Source organism: Ambystoma mexicanum, chromosome 11, assembly GCF_040938575.1.
Source record: "Ambystoma mexicanum isolate Mex_15411 chromosome 11, UKY_AmexF1_1, whole genome shotgun sequence".
Lineage (NCBI taxonomy): Eukaryota > Metazoa > Chordata > Amphibia > Caudata > Ambystomatidae > Ambystoma > Ambystoma mexicanum.
This window is the reverse complement of record NC_090934.1, coordinates 456,808,750-456,828,357: the sequence shown is the minus strand read 5'-3', so window position 1 is coordinate 456,828,357 and position 19,608 is coordinate 456,808,750. Positions and strand designations below refer to the sequence as shown.

The 19,608-nt window shown below is 45.1% G+C and overlaps 1 protein-coding gene across 7 annotated transcripts in view; it reads left to right on the top strand.

Moving 5' to 3' along the window:
• Positions 1 to 19,608, top strand: part of PRDM11 (PR/SET domain 11) — an 804,858-nt gene that overhangs the window by 540,878 nt on the left and 244,372 nt on the right. For all 7 annotated transcript variants that reach the window (XM_069623301.1, XM_069623303.1, XM_069623298.1 and 4 more), the window contains one exon: positions 18,238 to 18,425. In XM_069623301.1, the coding sequence (XP_069479402.1) occupies positions 18,238 to 18,425 (188 nt within the window). The remainder of the gene's footprint in view (positions 1 to 18,237; positions 18,426 to 19,608) is intronic.

The following is a 19,608-nucleotide window of genomic DNA, read 5'->3' as shown; positions in this document are numbered from 1 at the left end:
GCTCTTCGTGGGCAGGTATAATACTGTTGTATTTTTTCAGGAATGTAAATCATCGCCTTTATGATTGTATTTTTGACTTTGTCAGGTGATTTGGCAGGCTTGCTTAAGCGAATAGAATCAGTTATCCTGGCACACCCCTCAGTAGCCATGGTTGTTCATGGAAGTATCCTGGGTTAATTTTAACTTTAGAGGGGTCTTCTCTGCTTGTTGGGGGGTTTTGCAGTGTGGGAGGAGTGTGCCTCAGTTTAAGATATTTGTTTTGTGAGATAGAGAGACATCAAATAATCGCATCAGCGTTGTACTGCCTATTTTACTAATTTGAAAATTCACATAATACTAATGCATTTCTTATATAGCGCAACACACCCATAGGTCTCAAAGCGCTGAAACAAAAGAAGACATTATTATCCCATTGAGTGATGCTCAATTTATCGACCTCACAAGGATAAAAGGCTGTGTTGACCCTGCTGGGATTCTAACTTGCCACAGCAGACTGTGCACAGATATCAGGGGCAAGCGCTTAGCGCTCTGTGCTATCTCACCAGCTGATCAATATTGCCTTATTTGATTTTTTCATGGAAGTCACATGAAAAAGACAGAAAATGGTGCCCAATACTATAACGTTAATCAGCTGCAATGTACAAGGTTTAAATAATTATGTTAAAGCTCAGAGAGTTATTCTCCCTAGAAAGGCAGGAGGTACAGATTGTATGCTTACCACGCTTTGTGTCACAGCAGCTTCCTACTCTTAAGGGGCAGGTCGAATGCAGTAATTCAGGAAGACGTTGGTAAACGGCACAGAAATGGTCACAGCTCAGGACGAGGACAGCCCTGGAAGGACGTCCATCAGCAAAATCGGGGAACCAGCGATTAGCGTATCACAAAGCCCACCCAATATGGACAAACTTTTTCCTAGGGTGTCAGACAAACTGCTTTTTTGGCCATATCTTCCAGCAGCCAAGTGAAACTTAAAAAATCCATCCAAATTGAGGCAGGTTTAGGGTCTCCTCCCTATATATACACAAGTGCAAATGGACTCGCTTATGGCAACTCTGCAATCGCACACAAGGGCACTCACACAAATGTTTTGGCGACCAGCTAATCAGGCTGACCCTAAAAATATCCAAAAACCCAGGGCCACCCACACCCATATGTTTTGGACAGTCTAGTGTTTGGGACCAGACCAAACAGCAATAGAGTGTGCAGGACTGAGCTCATAGAGTTGTTTCCACAACTGTCATTTTAAGCCTGCCTCATGGTTTCCTCAAACATAGATAAGCCCAAAAACGAAAATGTCGAGAGCAGGACTTACCTTAGTACAATGGCTACCAAGCAGGTACATTGTGCTACTAATGCAGTAAATTAGTCTGCAACCCTGCTGAAGCCAAAACTAAATTACATCTGCCACCAGCCATTGTATGGTAATAGTCATCTAAGGGCCTCAATTGTGTACTTAAAAAGCACCCCATTCCTGGTAGTCGTGTGGGCTATGATCGGACCATATATTCAGAACGGATTGCAATGGAAGTAGTACTTCATTTAGTCCTTCTAGCCCCACAAATAATTCAGAGCTTCTACAAACAAAAAGCGGAATCAAGAAGTAAGGGGGCCCCATAATGGGACAGCAGAACTCCCAAAAATAAACGGAAGCAATATAATCTCTGTAGGTGGATGACCATTCACTTCATATTACAAACCCTGGCTCCAATCTCTTGCTGCTCACACGGGATGTCTGTTTTAGTGAATTATCTGAATTACATGTAAATTGTTCTGTATCTGTCCTTATCCCCCCAACACCCCCCTGCCCCCAATTTATTACCATAATCGTCCACAGGATACAGGAACAAACAAATGGTCTCCTAAAACGGTTTCATTCATTTAGAAACAACAGTCACTAAATGGGTGGCTCTTCCCTTAGTGTTTCGAAGGAACTCTCTGAAGAAAATGGTATTGCACCCTAAGTTGATCTACTTTTCCTGAAACATCCCAGCGCTTCTTTCACCAGATTGCGTTCTATAATTGTGATCCACTTGTCCAAGCACCAGTCTATTTATACACTTAGTTGGGGGCACATTGACAAAACGTTTCTTACATGGTGGTATTGTTTCCCAGAAGCTCAGGTACAATTTGCAGTCCATTGGAATGCTTGAGCAGGTTCCTTTCCACATGTTTCAATAGAACTTGTATTGGCATATCCAAACTCTTCTTTTCTCTGGCTCATTGGTGAAGGATTGTGATATTGAACCAATCAGGTGTACCCTGTTTAATTGCATTAGAATGCTTAAAAGTCTGGGTACTAGTAAAAGATACGCTCCAAGTGTGCTGTTATAGGATATTGGAGTTCTGCCGCTGACCTGTACCTCTTAAATTCAGAGGGCCTTGGACCCCATTAGGGATGTGTAACATGAGGGAGCCCTTGTCACCTGGCAGCGGTTCGTTCAAAGGGTTGTTGGCAAGAATGAAATTCATTTTTTAAGGATATCTAGCTCCTTTATGGCATTCTGGCCCAGTTTTCAAGCAGAACCAACTCCTTCATTTTATTCATTTGGATTTCGATTGCAAACACATTGTTTTGTCACTTTATTAGTTGATTCAGGATACCAGGCTCCCTTCAGATGCCCCATCTTGACTGAAATGGGAGAGGGAGGTACGTGGGTCTTACCTTAACTGACGAGCAGTGTTCATAACTGTTCTTATTTTAAGTCACTATACATTAATTGATGTGCTAGGTGTATCCAAGTCAAGATTCTAAATAGGGCATGTTTTACACTAGCCCGTCTGAATATTTATTACAGAATCGAATATAGCCTGCCCGATGTAACCATTCCTAAGACTCATTCCTGTTTATGTTCTGTGAGTTCCCCATGGTATTTTCCTTTTGGTCCGAGACAGTTAGCACATTGGCAGAGACCATGGGTCTCTCGCTACATTTAACCCCTAGAAAGCTTGCTGGGTGGCCTCCTAACGAATTCTCCCTATTAGTAGCCCTCTCTCTTCTACTTGTTAAACGATGTATTGTTCTCAATTAGGAAGGTAGATCTAGGGTTTTTCTGGATGCTGGCTCCAAGTGCTTACCTGGTACAATAAGCATGGTGAAGGCCTTTAATTTAACTGCAATCCGACTGCATTGATGGGATATTACATTTATACCAAACACCCTGATGCCTGAAAAAAATTTCAATCTAGTACAGACAGTCATTGTGGCTTAATCTAGGTCTTTTACTATTATTTCGGATTGCCTTCATTATGTTTATGAAGATTTACTGTTTCTTTCTATTTTAAGCAAGCATTATATAACAAACTGTACATTGATTTGTTAAAACGTGCTAATAATCTTTGTCTGTACAGAGTATTGCTATGAATGGACTAAATCACATTTCATTAAGAGATGACATAGGGATTCTAACTTTCCGTGATCTTTGCGTAAACTGCAAATTCTTGTATGTCGTTTTTTGCAGTCACTTCCTGGATTACTTGATTAAATCTAAGCCGCAAAATTATGTGTCTCTTAGATTATCTTAAGGCTTTGGGACACATCCCCTTTGGAAACCTTTAAATACTTTTGATGTGATCTTTTAGGCAATAACCGACTGAACTTTTTTCTTTTTACGTTTATAATGCAAGTTTAGTTGCCTACCACATGCAGAATGTGACGAGTAATGCACCTGCTCCAGGTGATTGGACAGATAGGGTTTCGAGAAATCATTTGTAATTTTTGCCTAGCATTGTCACAAAAGCAGATGATAGCAATAACATTAAAGAATTAATTTGATAAAACTGAAGCATAATTTAATGCTAGTCTCATTAAAGCAAGATTGGCCTTGGTACTACATTATAGTAGTCTGAATATTCCCATTAAGCCCAAGTGTTATCACAATCTACCTTCTAGCTTGACGAGCCAGGCATCAGCATGACTGGCCCAGATCTCAGCACCATAAATAACGTGTGAGAGCATGCGATTTACAATATAAATGTTGTTGTTAGAGGTAATAAAGTGAAATCTCCATCGCACAAATCACATCCACAATAAGGCTGAAATAGAATGACATCTTCTTTTCTCAATCGCCTGGCTACGCAGGACTTGCTCGTCAAAGTTTCTCCAGATACTGGTGCTTCCAGACTTTCTTCCATTCCAAATGCCCCTAAAACCTGTTTTTGCACTGGTGAAACCTATTTCTTTTGACCTGGTGTGATTAAGAAAAAGCTCATTGAGCTGGAAGTACCACAATAACTGGTTTAATAGCATCTGCATACCTATGGCTGTGGTTTTGAATATAATGTCATGAACATAAACCAATCACTGTACATGCCATGAATCCAATCTATCGGGTGAATACTGTTGCTGATTTCAGATGGTTTCCCAAATCTGATTACATAGAAATTGAAAGTATTGCTGCGTGAGCACACCCGTGCTTAAGACTGCAACTAGTTTTATATTGTTGTGGAACGTGACCTTTAAAATAAAATGAACATTCACTGATGGTCGTTTGTTACAAGAGTTTAATCATTTTTGGTAATGCTGATTTTTAATCCTCCACTAAATTATCTTTGCCTCGAGCTTGAGAGAACATTTTTTCATCGGAATTATGTCATGCTCTGTTTTTGGGGGGAAATAAAAATGCATTTGAACTCTAAAAAAGATTTCTATTCCAATCTATACATTGCACCTAGCGTGGTATGTCATGCAAATGAAAATACGTATTTATATTGTAACATTCCTCTTAGATTGGGCAGTAATATTATTGGAGCTCCTTTCTATGTCAGTGCTCTGCTTATATCATTGACCCCAACATATCTGTGGAGCTTCGTTAGTAGAAACAAGGAGGGTAGGCTCCTATGTGTCTGTTGTTTCCTACTTTTTGTTGGAATTATTTTTACTCTCAATACTTTTGTGGTGGTATGGTTTTAGTGATTTATCCATAACATTAAGCTGGGGGGAGCGAGGGGGTTCCACTTCTGGAGGACTTTGAACATACTTTTGGGGGAATGAGATCTAAAAACAAATCTGAATTTAATTAAAACATGGCTTCCCTTAATGGGGCAGTGTGCTGCACTCTGGATAAGCGTTCTAGGTATAACTTTATCCTGCAGTACCTCAGTCATTGCATTTATAATGAAATGGAGATTCCAGCTCTGTGATAACTATCAGAACTATTTACTAAGCTGAAAATGTATACTGTGCATACGTGAATGCAAATATGACTGGGAGATGCATCTCTCCCTTTAATAAATGTAACTCTGAGTCGATAGAGTTGGGTTTTTGTCTTCCATGGTACGACCTTCCTTAGCCGGCTAAAAAGGATTAGCCCAGTTGTGTATGCTATTCCTTCAGCTCTAAATTTATCCTTGCCACTTTGTTAGCAGACCCTATTTTATCATCTTTCAGGTGCTTCTCCTTAGTTACAAGAAGCAGAAAAATATGCACATCACTTCTTAAAGTTCACAGTTTGTCTTCTGTCTCGAAAAACATTCTGGTTGTTTTACTGGTGATGATGGCTCAGAGTCTATCCAAACAAGCAAGGCAGCGACTAATTATCTACCCCCAAGAATAATGCCTTGCTCACGCCACCTTTTTCACAACCTACCTTACTGGAAAGAACAATATAGAGGCAGATGTGTTGAGCAGGGTTTGCCAGAATCGTTTGAATGTGGTATCCCTTTACTGTAGTGACGTGGTGGCATGAGCTAGCTGTGTGTTGTGTCCTGGTCACTCTGCTCCAACATGACAGACCTGAGCAAAAAGCTGTCCTACTGCCAGTTCTTCTGCCGAGAGAGTCAAGTGAGACAGGCGAAAATCTGCGGCAGGCAAAAAAGCAACGCTCGGCCACTGATGAGCCCAATTTAGGGGAGAAATTGGGAGCAGAGCAACGGCGGGCACCTGGGTAGAAGCTGGCAAAGATCGCTACCGAAGGTATTGTCCTGCTGTAACCGCATGAGTAAAGCGGTTTCAAGTGGCATCAGCTAAACTGATGAATGTTGGCTCACTGAAAGGCTGCATTTCCACCTTCTCCACAGCATACATGGAGGCAAGGAATGGAGGACACCGAAGATAGGGTCCCGGGCAGACACGACCATCACTTCGGAGGGCGGCCGCGGGTCCATGGCCTGTTGCCGGCCCCGCTACAGTGGAAAAGGACCAAAAGTGCCACCCCAGGTGATCAGGTGGTTTTCCCCATAGCACGGATACACGAGGGCTGATGAGCCTAATGCGGAGTCGGAGGGCAAATCCGCAAGGCAGGTGCAGAAAGCATAAGGACACTCTGGGGAAGAGCAGAGCCAGCTGCCAGGAGGGCCCAGCGTATCAAATAAGGGGACCGGGAGTGCGCGGGGGGAGCCTGGAATAAGACCCTAGCTCCCTGGTGGTTCCCCTCTTGGCCTGTCCCCCCCTCTTTTTTTGTTTTCTACCCTGTGGCACAAGGGGGAGGACAGCATATGGTGGGCCGGGGGATATGCTGTAACAGTCCCAAGGAAAGATGAGGGCGACGAATATCCTGTCAAAATACCAGGGGCCCGAGTCAGGTGGCGGAATGGGCTCTTGGCCGAACAGGCACGCCACTGACCAACAAGTGCTCTGGTCCCGAAGCACAAGCTGGGAGTCCACCAAAGACGGGGATGATCCAGGAGGAGGCCCTGGCAAGGGGGGGGGGTAAGCAAGAAATAAAGTGGATTAGTTCATCAAAGAGCAGGGTGGAGGAGCACTACTTGATGTTTTGATGGATTGGGCGCACCCATTGAAGGGACTGTCTGTATTTGGGATGGCCCTACAAGCGCAGTTGCATTAGACACAGAAATATAAGGACTGACCACCAAAGAGCGTGTGCTGCTGGTGGCTATCTATGTGCAGAACTTTGATCATCCAGCAAGAAGAGCCTTCCCACGTGAGAGTTCTACCTTAATACGGGTGGGGTGAGTGTTGGGATCAAGTTGATCAAGTGAGCATAATTTCTTTGCCGAGCTCACCCTCTGCCTGCCACAGGACTCACTTCACTGGTCTGGACTTCTCTTTCGTGCACCTGATTTGTCTGTGCCTGTCTTGCTGTTAGGCCGCCTGGTGAGTTTGTTGGGCATTGTTCAGTTTCCCCGTCCCTCTTTTTCTCCCCCTTCCATCGCTCTGCTCACTCCCTCCATGGTGCTTTCCATCTCCCCTATCTATTCTAACTGCTACTCTATCCAACTATCCTATCTCTCTTTCGAAATCGGGAAGGAAAAAGCTCAAGAAAGATCTCCTGGTCTGCAATCCAGGCCTGCCCACCGCTGACACCTACGTCAACGCTTCTTCCAGGCAGACTGTCACTATCTTTTGTCGTTCCCGCTCCAGACCTTTGGATTCCCCACATGGTCTCAGTCTTCTTCCTTTCTCTTTTTTGCCCATTAATGGTGGAACCTGATGGGAAGTACGGATGGCATACTTCCCATCCTCTAGGGGCGTCATTAATGTCTACCAGAATGGAATTGTCATGGGCCAGGGCTCTCAGCCCAACCTCCTTCTTGAAAGGCATCTTCCGTCTCTCATCAACTTATTCCCTTCTCCTGCGGCGACTCCTGCCACCCCTCCGTCCCCTTCGTCACCACAGATGGGCATACGACATTCCTGTACCCCTCCGCGACAGAACTGCAAAGGTGTCGACGCACGCTCTGCCGTTAAACACTCCTCTGACATCTGTTGCCTCCTTGAAGACTTCGACCTCGACTTCCTCACTTTCAACGAGACGTGGTTCGCTACCAGCTCTGTCACTACATTTGGCAAACTCCTTCTTGAGGGCTACAAGATCCTCTCTAAGCCCAGGTCTAACGGGTCTGGGGGCGGAGTGGCCCTGATCTTCCCTGAATGGGTTCTTGCTACTATCATACCCATTCAGACCTTCTGACTTTGAATGTCTTATCTGCAGGCTTGTTGTCTCTCCAATCCTCGAGCTGACTCTTGCCACCATCAACAGAACCCCTGGTCCGGTGTCCATCTTCCTTTCGGAGTGGTCTGGCCTCACCTCTTCTCTCCTGGCCTTCACCTCCAAGCTTCTCTTCCTTGGAGACTTCAATATTCATCTCGACTACCCTGATGCAGCCTTTGGACTCTTCCGTAGCCTCCGGGACTCTTTCCCTCGCCATTCTTCCTTCCAGTCCAATGCACTCAGCCAAACACACCATGGATGCTCTCATCTCCGCAGACATCCCCATCTTCAACCCTCTCACTACACCTCTCACCTAGTCTGACCATGCTCGCCTGTCCTCTCCCCTGCATCCCTTGGGTTCCCTGTCTAAGCCTTTGCCCGCACTGCCAGTCTCCTTCTTTGTCATTCCACCGATGAAGCAAGTGTCAGTTGCTGCTTTTGTCGCCATGTTCATTCCCCCTCCCACTTCGTCTACTAACTCTCACACTGACACAGCCCTTGCTAGCCTTCACCTCTCCATCTCCAACACTCTGGACATCTTTGCCCCTGTCATGAGGCTCTGCATGGAGCCTGCCTCCAAGCGCAATGCCTAGTATGATTCCGACCTAGTCTCTCTGAAACGCAAGTGCAAAGTTACTGAGCGGAAGTGGCAGGCTTCAAGCATGTCCTCTGACAGATTGGCCTGCAGCCTGTTCAAAAGGCAATACAGACTCTCCATCCGCTCAAAGAAGAAGGCCTATATCCAAGCCTGCATCTCTGGGGCCACTAACATGGCTGAACTGTTCAAAATCTTCAAGGAGCTCACCAATCCTTCTGCAATCTCCACTTTTCTGACATCCCTGACCCTCTACACTGGCCCCTCACTTCATAACCAAAACTCAGGACATCCTGTTCTCACTCTCCTCTACACCCCTCCCTTCTCCATCACCCATTCTAAGGCCTTCTTTGGGCCCCCCTTTTGCTCCCCCTTTCCCTAGTGATCTCCTTTTTGCACATACCACCAGATGAGCTCACTAGACAAGTCCTCTCTATGAAAGTCTCCTCCAAACAGGTGCTCCCTTGCTCCTCCAGCAATATCAAGGACACCATTGCCTTTCTTGCTCCAGCCTTGGTTGATTTCTGCAATCACTTCTTTGTCACTGGCTCCTTCCCGCTACCCCTCAAGCACTCCCTTGTGCACCCTCTCCTCAAAGAGCCTTCTGACAACCCCTTCTACATGACAAACTACCACCCTATCTCCATTACCCCCTTCCTGGGTGTAAACTCTTGGAGAAGCTGTTCATCTCTCAGGTGTTCCACCACACTGAATTTGTTGGTTGTCTCCACAACCACCAGTCTGGCTTCAGATCATCCAGAGGCACGGAAACTGCTCTTCTGAACACCTCTGAAGACTTGCTCTCAAATCTTGATTCCAGTTCTCCTTCCGTTCTCATCCTTCTTGACCTTTCCTCTGCCTTTGATGCAGTCAATCATGCCACTCTTATATATCGGCTTTGTGATACCCTTGGCATCACAGACCTGGAACTGGACATGTTGACCTGCTGCCGCTCTGACCGATCATCCCGGGTTCAACTGGGCCCTTTTCTCTGGCCCATCACACTCTCTAACTGCGGCATCCCTCAAGTCACTATCCTCTATCCTTGTCTCTTCAACATCTACCTTGCCCCTCTATCTCATTTGATCTCTGCCTTCTCTCCTCACTTGCATTGTTATGCAGACGACATGCAGCTCTGCTTCAAGCTTCCTTCCACTGCCTCCTCTATTCATTCTTTCTCATTCCCGACTGACTGCTATTCAAGCATGGTGTGCTGCTCACGATCTCTGCCTTGATGCCAGTAAGACTGGGATCCTTCTCATTGAGACCCCAGCTCCCTCCTTCCCTCCTACTCTCTGGCCACCCTCTATGGGCCCCTCTCCTCTCACCCTCTTGTGCATTAAAATATCTCCATTGGCTCCCAGTTGGTGCGTGGATCAAGTTGAAGAGACTCTGCGCCATCCTCAAGGTCTGGGACCCCGCTACATCCAACTCTTATCTCCCTAAATACCACCCTGCTAGAGCCCTTTGGTCCTCTAGCTCCAACTCTATGCAGATTGGATGCTTTTCCAAGCAGAGAGTGGGGCTAGATCTCTCTCTTCCGCAGGAGCCTCCCTCTGGAATGGCCTCACTGCCTCTCTCAAGCTTGAGCCGGACCTCCTTACGTTCTGGAAGCTTCTCAAGGCTCTTCTCTTCATCCTTCCCTATCCCCCTCCCCAGCTAATGTCCCCCTCTGCCGCTTTTTGCCTTGCCGCCTGGTTGTCTTTCTGATTCACTCAGGGCACCAGGCCCTCCCCACCCAGTCTACCCTGACCCCCCATACCTCCCCAATCTGTTCTGACATGACTGAGCCCATCCTGCTCTGTCCTAGCATGTAGACCTTCATTCCCTGCACTCCCTGCATTTCCCTGGCACTTGTCCACCTGGCCTCCCCTTAGGACTCGCCTAGCCCAGGGGCCCTCTTCCCCCTTTTCTTCCCCGCAGCACTTGCACGCTCCCCACTCCACCTGCACTTCCTTCCCTCCTTAGTATTAGCATGTTCCGCTCTGATCGGCATCCCTTAACCCCGCCCCCGCTCCCTCCACACCCCTGCACTTCTTGTCACTGCAGTCGCACGATCCGATTGACACAAGGCCTAGTAGGACCATTTTTGTTTTTCATCCCTACTGTTCCCCCCGCCTTTGTCTTGTTGCACCTTGAAACACCATTTACTGTGTAGGCGCATTATAAATACCCAATAAATAAATTAATAAATCCTTGAGTTGCCCACTTCTTATCAGATCCGTTTTCTCCAACTATCAAGAATATTTTATGATGTATGCAATGTATGCTCCTCCGCCTCCAACTCCCTCAGGGCTAGTCATTTTTCCAAGCAGCGAGTTGGTAGTAGATCTTTCTTCTGCTGGGGCCTCTCTCTGGAACAGCCTCCCTGCCTCTCTGAAACTTGAGGAGGACCATCTCCGGTTCCGGAAGCACCTCAAGACCTTCCTCTTTGCTTCAGCTTTCTGTCCTCCTCTCCCCTGCTAGTCTCCTGGCAGAATCTGAAACTGCACTGGTTACCTGGCTACCCTCTGATCTTGGGCCGAGGTCTAGCCTCCACCCACCCCGCCCCCGCCAGACTTGCACTCTGGGACAGTTTCTGTATCCCTACAGCCCCTACTAGCACTTGACACCCGATGTTCTGCACTTACCCTTGCACTTGCCACCAGCTGGCTGCACTTTTATTTATTGTCTTTAGATATTTTGCTATTATCCTATGTACTGCACTGCCCCTTCCCCTTTCCCCCTACACTTTTCCCCTTCCCCCCCTCCCCTGCACTTGCGCAATCTCAATGTCTCCTGGCCTAGTAGGATCGTTGTCTCTGTGTCCCCTCTCGTTCCATTCCCTTGCCTCGTCGCGCCTTGAAACACTTGTGTATAGGCGCGCTCTAAGTGCCATATTATATACCATTACTTTTTACACAGTGTTGTCTTGTTTGAAAAGTATTCATTATCATTATGCAGATTTGTTTTTCTGTTCAGTATGAAATTAAAGTGTCTTGCTTGGGAAAGAGTTTGGTTTGTATCGAACTGGTGTACATGTTCATGCCAGATTAGACCATCGAGGGCTACTTTCTCAGACGTCATGCAATTCCCACCTACTTTACTGTAGTGCAACGACTTCAAATAGCTTTCTTTAAGAAAATGAGACCATTGAACACCAGAAATTGAGTTCTGACATAACCGTTACGTTGCCTGCATCCTCCTTTACATTCAGTAATGGTGGCAGGCGATCATCGGGCCAGCAAGAGGTCTTCAATAACGTATCACTGTAACGCCATTAACCTACTCCCAGCCTTTGTAAAAACCATTGAAAAGCTCCTCTTTTAGCACACTGTTCATTTATCACAGCTAACCTCTTGTACAGTGCCCCGTGACTGGGATTCCACTGAATGCTTTCCACCAGGACTATTTACCCTAGTGTCCATCATTTCCACTCCCACCAGAACCATATGTTCTCCATCCACATTCTCATTTTTCACTCCTTCTTTCACAGTTCTCAATCGTGCCATAATGTGTCGATTATTTCAAGCTTTACAATCACTGGTGCAACACTCTATAGTTACCCTCCTCCTGCCTTGCAGTTTTTTTCTTCTTGGTGCCCATCTCAATACTAGAACAATCCTTATCCCCTGTTCTATACTCAATTTTCTTCTCACTTTATTTATAAGCATTCAGAGACACCTTTTTGTTTGGTTTCTTCCTCCATATCTTTGCTGGTGATACCCAAATATTACTCTTCTTCCTGCCCCACTTACTGATGAACCATGACAACGGATACTAGGTAACTAATCGCTGCTTGAAAGTCCAGTCTAGTGAATTATTTCACAATAAGTTTTGTTCCCAGCTTTGGCATGAAGTTGTCCAGGTATGCTGAAGGCACTAAACTCGTGTGATGTGGCGCAGGACATTACTAATAACAGCTTTCTGCTTCAGGACAGAAGTGCAAGGCTGGATGAATACCTTAGAGACCCCCAGCTCTTTTGCTGGACTGTTGGACTTTTTAATTTCTAACCTGGAGAGAGTGAGCTCTTTGTCTTACCCTCTCATGTATTTGTATTGTGATTTGGACTCTGTGTTTCTTTTAACTTTGGAGTCTGACAAAATCCATAGGCATCATCTTTTGCATTGCAACACAGCACCTTCAGTGCAGTGGCACAGGGAAGTCTCTCGGATTTCCCAAAGGTTTAAATACCTTCTCTTTGTGAAACTACTGTTTCCAAGAGCAATGAAGTGCAATTGACTTTACTTCCATTTTGTAACTTTCCAGGCCCAGCCCACACTATCTTACCATAGGGTGCTGGAGGGGTTACTTGGTATCCCCATTGTCTAGTTTCTCATGTAACATTTTTATGTTACCCTTTCTACAGTTAATGGTGGTGGCAGTGGTTTACTTTTTACCGCGGGCTGCGTTCGCAGCTGCAGTAAAGCACCCATGAGTGCCCATTTTGTCAAAATGGCCCCTGTCTACTTTTTTCACCATTTCTTGTGGGAAAGTTCCTTCTTGAGATTCCTCTGTGCTCCAAACCAGGTTTGGTCACTTTGTTCGTTTTGCCTTTGGGAGGATTCACTAGTGAAGCCCGCCTCTGGCTTCAGTATATCTGGCAGGGGCAGGAAGTGAGGGAGGTGCCTGAAACTCCCTGTGCTTAATCCCTTTGGTTACAGGAATGCACCCAAAGGTAATTGGCCGGCTGGCTCTCCAGCAAGGACAGCCACCCTGCTGTGTGATTGACAGCTAGGTTGGGATGAATGGGAGAAACCTGCATAAAAAGGCGAGGCTTTTTTGCTTGAAAGGCAGAGTCGACCACTGGACGAAGGAATCCGAAGAAGAACTTGGAAGAGATGCCTGCTGTAATTCCTGGACCGTTGGTTTGCCCGGTGAAGCCCTGCTGCTGTGCTGACGCTCTGAATTCACCTCGACTAGAGAAGTGTCATGGTCATGAAGTCAGGGGCACAGGCATGTAGTGGTCACATGCACAGGAGACCTGGGTGGACACTGTCCTGGCACCTTTGGCGCCAGGCTCATGAGCAAAAGTAAACAAGAACATCCATTTAACACCAAAAAGCTTTTATCATGGACAAAGCACTTCAGATGCATTAACCTTGAACATTCCATCCATTAAGCAGGATGCATTAACCTTGAACATTCCATTCATCAGACAGCCCCAAGTGTATTCTTGGGTGTGGATGCTAATGGATTGCCTTTGCATGTGCTCACTCTCTAGGAGTGGCAGGGTGTCGCTGATAAGCCGGCCCTAATGGGCATGCCCACGATCTCAGCTATATAAGCTGCCCCGATCCTCAAGACAAACGCTTCGTGTTATTCTGCACTTTCAAGCAGCGTAACGCTCACCGTTGCATGAGGTCAGACTTACCTTTGATGATCCTGCTTCCTGGACATCCTGCCTCCTGCCAGCATACCTACCAACTGGGGGAAGCTGTTCTTACCTGTACATCTCTTCGGCGAACCAAGTATTCATCTTTACACTTTCCGGAACGCTGAAATCTTCAATTTGGCACCGCAGCACGACACGCTCCATCGTCGACGGCAGCGCCTGCAAGGAAAAACATTAGACATGGTTAGACATTGAAAAAACAGTCCATTTAATTTTGCTCTCCGCCATACTTCGCGCTTTTCCTTAAACCATCACTTACCTGCTGTCGAACATTGCGGTAGCATCCATCTTCCATCCGGCTGCGTCTCACAGCTGCATTGAGGCAGCATTTCCATCTAAGGGAAGAAAACAGAAGAGAGACATTATTGCGGGCATAAATAGGAGCAACATATAAAGACATTAAACAGAATGAACAACATCACAAGAGCTCAAGCAAGACTTGCCAATCATAAGGAGAAGCATAGTCGCAGCTGGACTGGACTAATCCTTATCAGGGATCAGTGAAGGAACTAGATCCCATTCGACGCACCCCTGCCAGAAGTAGCAGGACGGAGAGCTTATCTTCCAGCTTTATGGACCGGCGTATGCTCACAGAAACCGTACTTTGGGGTGAAGGGCTTGAGAGGTACAACAATCACAGATTGGCGCACTCACACACTGTTAGCTCCACGCAGGAGCAGTATCACCACGTACCACCGCTCACAGCTTTTATACTGAGGGAGAGGCCTGAAGGGGGTGATTCAAGTTCAGGGAGGGCTGCAACCGTGCCCCAACGCCTCCACAGAGACCAGGTGAGCGTAACAAGAAGCCCTGCAAGGATGACTTCTCTTCTTGAGTTGGTGGGGCAAATCAACTCCAAAGTAAGCCTGTCTGGACATCCTCTCGGAGTTGGCTGTACTTCCACTGCTACTGCTTCAGGTACCGAAGTGCCAGGGAGAGGAACACCAGATTGTGTGTTGCTTTTAGGTCAGACCCAAGCGCCAGGAAGATCATCCTAGAACCGCAGTGTTGCTATTTGCTGTCAGACATGAGGAGTGGAAACACCGAAGGACACCGAATAAAGTTTGCCCATTGCTGCTGCTGACCTTCCCATTGCAGAGCAGAAGTCCCCAGACGTCCTCCCTCTTGTCCACACGACAAAGGCTCAGCAGCAACAGGATCTGTAGAGCTGTACGGGAACAGAAGCCAGCTGGAACCATTTCTTCTAACCAGAGCTACTGTAAAGTCTAAGAGAATTTACCTCTTGTTGTGTAGCCTTACTTCCTCTCAGTTGAGACCTGTCTTGGTTACCTTGCAGAGTTGCTATTGCTTTTCCCCTCACAAGCCTCCCAGCTTGTGGCCCTTCAAGTGCTGTATCTTCTACAAACATTTCTTAAAACATTGTGCAAGACTTTTTACCAACCTGCAAGAGGTTCTTCAGCTCCCCTAGACATTGTGCAATTAACAGTTGCTGTCCTGGCTCCCTGAGTGACTTTTTGTTTCCTCTGACTTAGTGCTGTGGCCTTTCCCCCAGGAAAGGGTTAAATTTACCCTGCATTGGAAGGTTCCAAAAGTACTTACCCATTTGTGAATTATTTGTTAACCTTTGTTTTATTCCTCGCTTCTATCTTTTACTCCAAACTCAGTATTGCTCTAAATGTACCAGTGATAAATCAATGTCCACAGTGTCCTGGCTATTTAAGTCACCTGAGGGTGTAGGAAGTGTCTGTATGGCATACCCAATGGGTATCATCTCATTTAGAGAAACAGAGTGTGTTTTGAAGTGTATTTTAAGTGTTACATATATTGCTCCCTTCTGAAGAAGGCTTATACAACTGACTGTGAAATAAAAGAATAATTGTTTTATCAAGAAACCTTGAGCGTAAGAGTTTATTTGAACAACTGTTACTGTGAAACTCTGTCACAAGATTACTACTCACATTGACCCCTCTTGAGATATGCCTGGCTGCTCAGCCACACTACCAACCTGTGTAGTTCAGACTTATACCAAAGGTTGGTTCCCTATTGCCAGGAGGTCGGGGTTATTGTAGTGCACCGAAAGGGTAATGCATACAATTGTGCCTAACACACAGATTGAGAACAGTCTTCAAGAAAGGTTTGTAGGCAGAACAGACCTGTCATATCATCCCAAGTCTAAGCAGACAGCTCAATAGGATCTTGTGGTCCACCACTTGGAAAACAGTGGATTGGTCCAATAGGACCAGAGCACTCAATGTCCCCTTGTCTGCCTGCATTCTGATATTGTCCACCATAGACCTAATCACCAGTACCATGTTTCTACTTGTTTGGAAACCGTTTTGATAGGAATGCAAGATATCATGTTGTTCAATGAAAGTTTGTAGTTGACACAGGTGGTTGAATTCATTAGACCCTGCAGTTCATCTTTTTTTACATTTCTGCTGCGCAAAGACATCCAGATTCACTTTTTTTTAACCCATACATACTGACAGTCTTATTATCCATTGCAACTTAATCTCTTGCTTTAGTGATGCTTTGGTATTACCGCCCGATGCTGGTCCTCTGATTGCACGCCTGCGTTTGCTCTTGTATCAAGGTTTGTATATGTGTTTCTGTGGGTAATAGTAACGCATTTTCTGACCCACTTCTCGGACAAAGCCACCACCTGGATCAGATTGTTCTTGGACAACAAGTCCATGAGGGTCTTCTCCCCATCCGCTTCTGCTGAACCATCCCCTGTCCTCTGTGGGGTCCCCCAAGGATCTTGTGTTTCCCCTACACTCTATAACGTGTTTACAAAACCTCTTTTTGACATACTCGACTATCTGGGTGTCACATACATGAACTATTCTGATGACACCCAGATACTCATACCTATTACAGGCAACCACATTATGGACACCAAAGCCCTCAATGAGGTATATCAAGTCATACAGGTATGAATGGCCAACATGATCTCTGTCTTAATGATAAGACAGAGCTCCTCATCCTTGGTTCCCAAAACCGTCTCAACAGACTGGATCCGGCTTTCAAAGCTTTCAATATTGATGGCAATACCATCCAGGTCTCCAATAATACCAAAACTCTAGGAATCTACCTCGATTCTAAACTTTCGCTTAACAGACAATCCAACGCTGTCTTTGCAGTCTCGTGTACACTTGTAAACTTATCACAGCCTGCCGCCCTTTCCTCACCATTCCCAATCGCACTACACTTGCCAGGACCCTGGTCATGTCCAAACTCGATTATTGAAATGCATTTTACCTAGGGACAAGCCAACGCAACCTAAACAAACTCCCGCTCATCTAAAATAATGCCATCAGGGCTGCCATCAATTTCCCCAGATCCCTACACATCTCGGTTACTAGACGAAGCTTACACTGGCTATCAGTCACCCAAAGAATATCACTCAAAACGATCGCCCTCGCCCACAAATGTTTGACTAACCAGGACCCCACCTATCTGGTAAACCGCTTCTCTCAAAAGTCATCTGCATGCTTGCAGAGAGCCGCCCAAGTACATAGCCTCAATGTACCCAAATATAAATTGCAGAAAGCAGGTGGGGCAGTTTTCCCAGTTCTTGTCGCTAAATTATGGAACTCACTGCCCAACCGTATCAGGAATGAACCTTCCTTCCACACATTCAAGCACAAAGCCAGGATGTGGCTGGTGACCCAGGATTCCTAAATCCAGCATTCTGCACACTAACTATGTACATATTCTGTTGATCCCTCCTAATTGACCTTAATGTATGCTTTCCTACAATATTACCTGCAGTATCAGCTTCTGATATGTATGCTCTTAACTTTTCTGCCTACTGTATGCACAGATTGTTACTCTTTCTATTGGTTGTGTAATTTACTATGTTGTATACCATGTAATGTAACTTAAGATGCCTTCTGGGCCAGGCACGCTATACAGATAAACAAAATACAAAAATACAAATGCACATGTTAAAAACACATCTGCCAAAGCAAACTGAAGCACTATTATATTTTAAAACGTTTGGGTTTACCTGCACACATGTTAGGCAAGATAATATTGTTGATTGTGTTTGGTAGATCTTGGTATCTCCCCTTTCTTTGCCCCTCTCACTTTGACTGTCACTCACCAGGTATAGGGTTGCCCGGATTCTGCCTTGTATTCGTATTGACTCTCTCACCTGCGTCTACATCAGAAGTTTTGGTTGACTTTTATTTTGATTTAAGAAACTTGTGTAATTTGGCTTGAATGTCATATTGGCAGATCGTCATTTTTTCATAAATGCTTTCGTAGGTCCTAGAAACACCTATTATACATTCCACACCAATAAAAGGAACTCGAGGATATACGTGCTGATTATGAGTTTACACATACCACATGACGAAGCAAAGGTTTTATGATGAGGGTCTTCACTAAATATCTCGTAATTTTTCCCCAGGTATGTGGTGATATCCCAAGAAGAGAGAGAACAGAACCTCTTCGCCTTCCAGCACAGCGAGAAGATTTATTTCCGTACAAGCCGGGATATCCAGCCAGGGGAGAGACTGCGTGTCTGGTACGGTGAGGACTATATGAAGCGACTTCATAGCATATCACAAGACACGATCAACCAGAACTTTCTTAGAGGTAAGGCAATGCCTGGCTTTCATATGCAACTTGTCCTTATCGTTTTCGCACTTTCTCTGTTTCCATCGACTGTTTTCAGCACCATCATCCATGTGTGTGTTTCTTTTGTGCCTTGTCTCCATCTTTAGCCCATCCATAATTCATGTTTTGAATAATGTGAAAACGTGTGCATGGGGCCTTAAAAACCTTTATAAAAAATAAAGGATGTAAAATGCAGGTGTTCTGATTTAAAGTGACTATACAAAGTCCTCCAGAGAGGATTTTCAGGTATGAATATTTTCTGTTCCACTATTGTAGCAGAGTAAAAGGGAATCTTTAGGATTTCACATTCTCTACTGGATTATTTTTCATCAAGTACGCATATATTAGCATTCTTAAAGAGGCACTTCCAAACAACTTTTTATGTTTAACATTGTAGTCCTTACCAGTGGTGCCTTGGAGAGCAGCAACATCCTTGTGAAAATGTTTTAACTAGCATCTGTGGTGGCCATGTTTCACACTGCCTCATATGGGGCCACAGCTTCTGTTAAAATTATCAAAAGTAGCTTGATTGATCACTGCCGGACACTTTCTACAGCAATGCAAATTAGTGACTGCTGTAAGGTATCGGCAATGGACTGCTTTAGGAATCTTTTTTCCACTTTGAAGTGCAGTGGTACAATTCCTAAATTGTCTTTTGCAAGTAATGCATATTTTTAAATTAGATTTTATCTTTTTTCTTTTTCTGTTCTTTTGCTCTTTCTCATCCCTCCTTTCATTTCTGTTTTTCTCTTATTTTTTAACCCTTCCTTTCCTTCTGTTGTCTTTCCATTTCCAGGTCTTTCATCCAGTTTCCTGTTTTAGTCCCATTCTTTTTATTTTCTTGCTTTTCTTCTTCATAATACCATTTCTCTTTACTTCTTTTTTCCGGTGTTGTTTTTTCCATTTTCTTTCCTTCTCGTTTTCGTCCCCCTTTTTCTTCTTATTTTCTTTTATTTGATGAAAATCTTATCCACCATGCCCAAACTTTCGTCCATTTGTTGACATCAGTGCATTTATCTGGTCCATAATGCTTTATATTAATCGAACTGAAATACTTGCCTATCTATTCACCAAAATGGAAGACAAACTTTACTTTCTGTCCCTTAGCATTGTGACCAGAGTAATCACTTATCAACGTTTCCTGTAGCAGAGCATTCACACA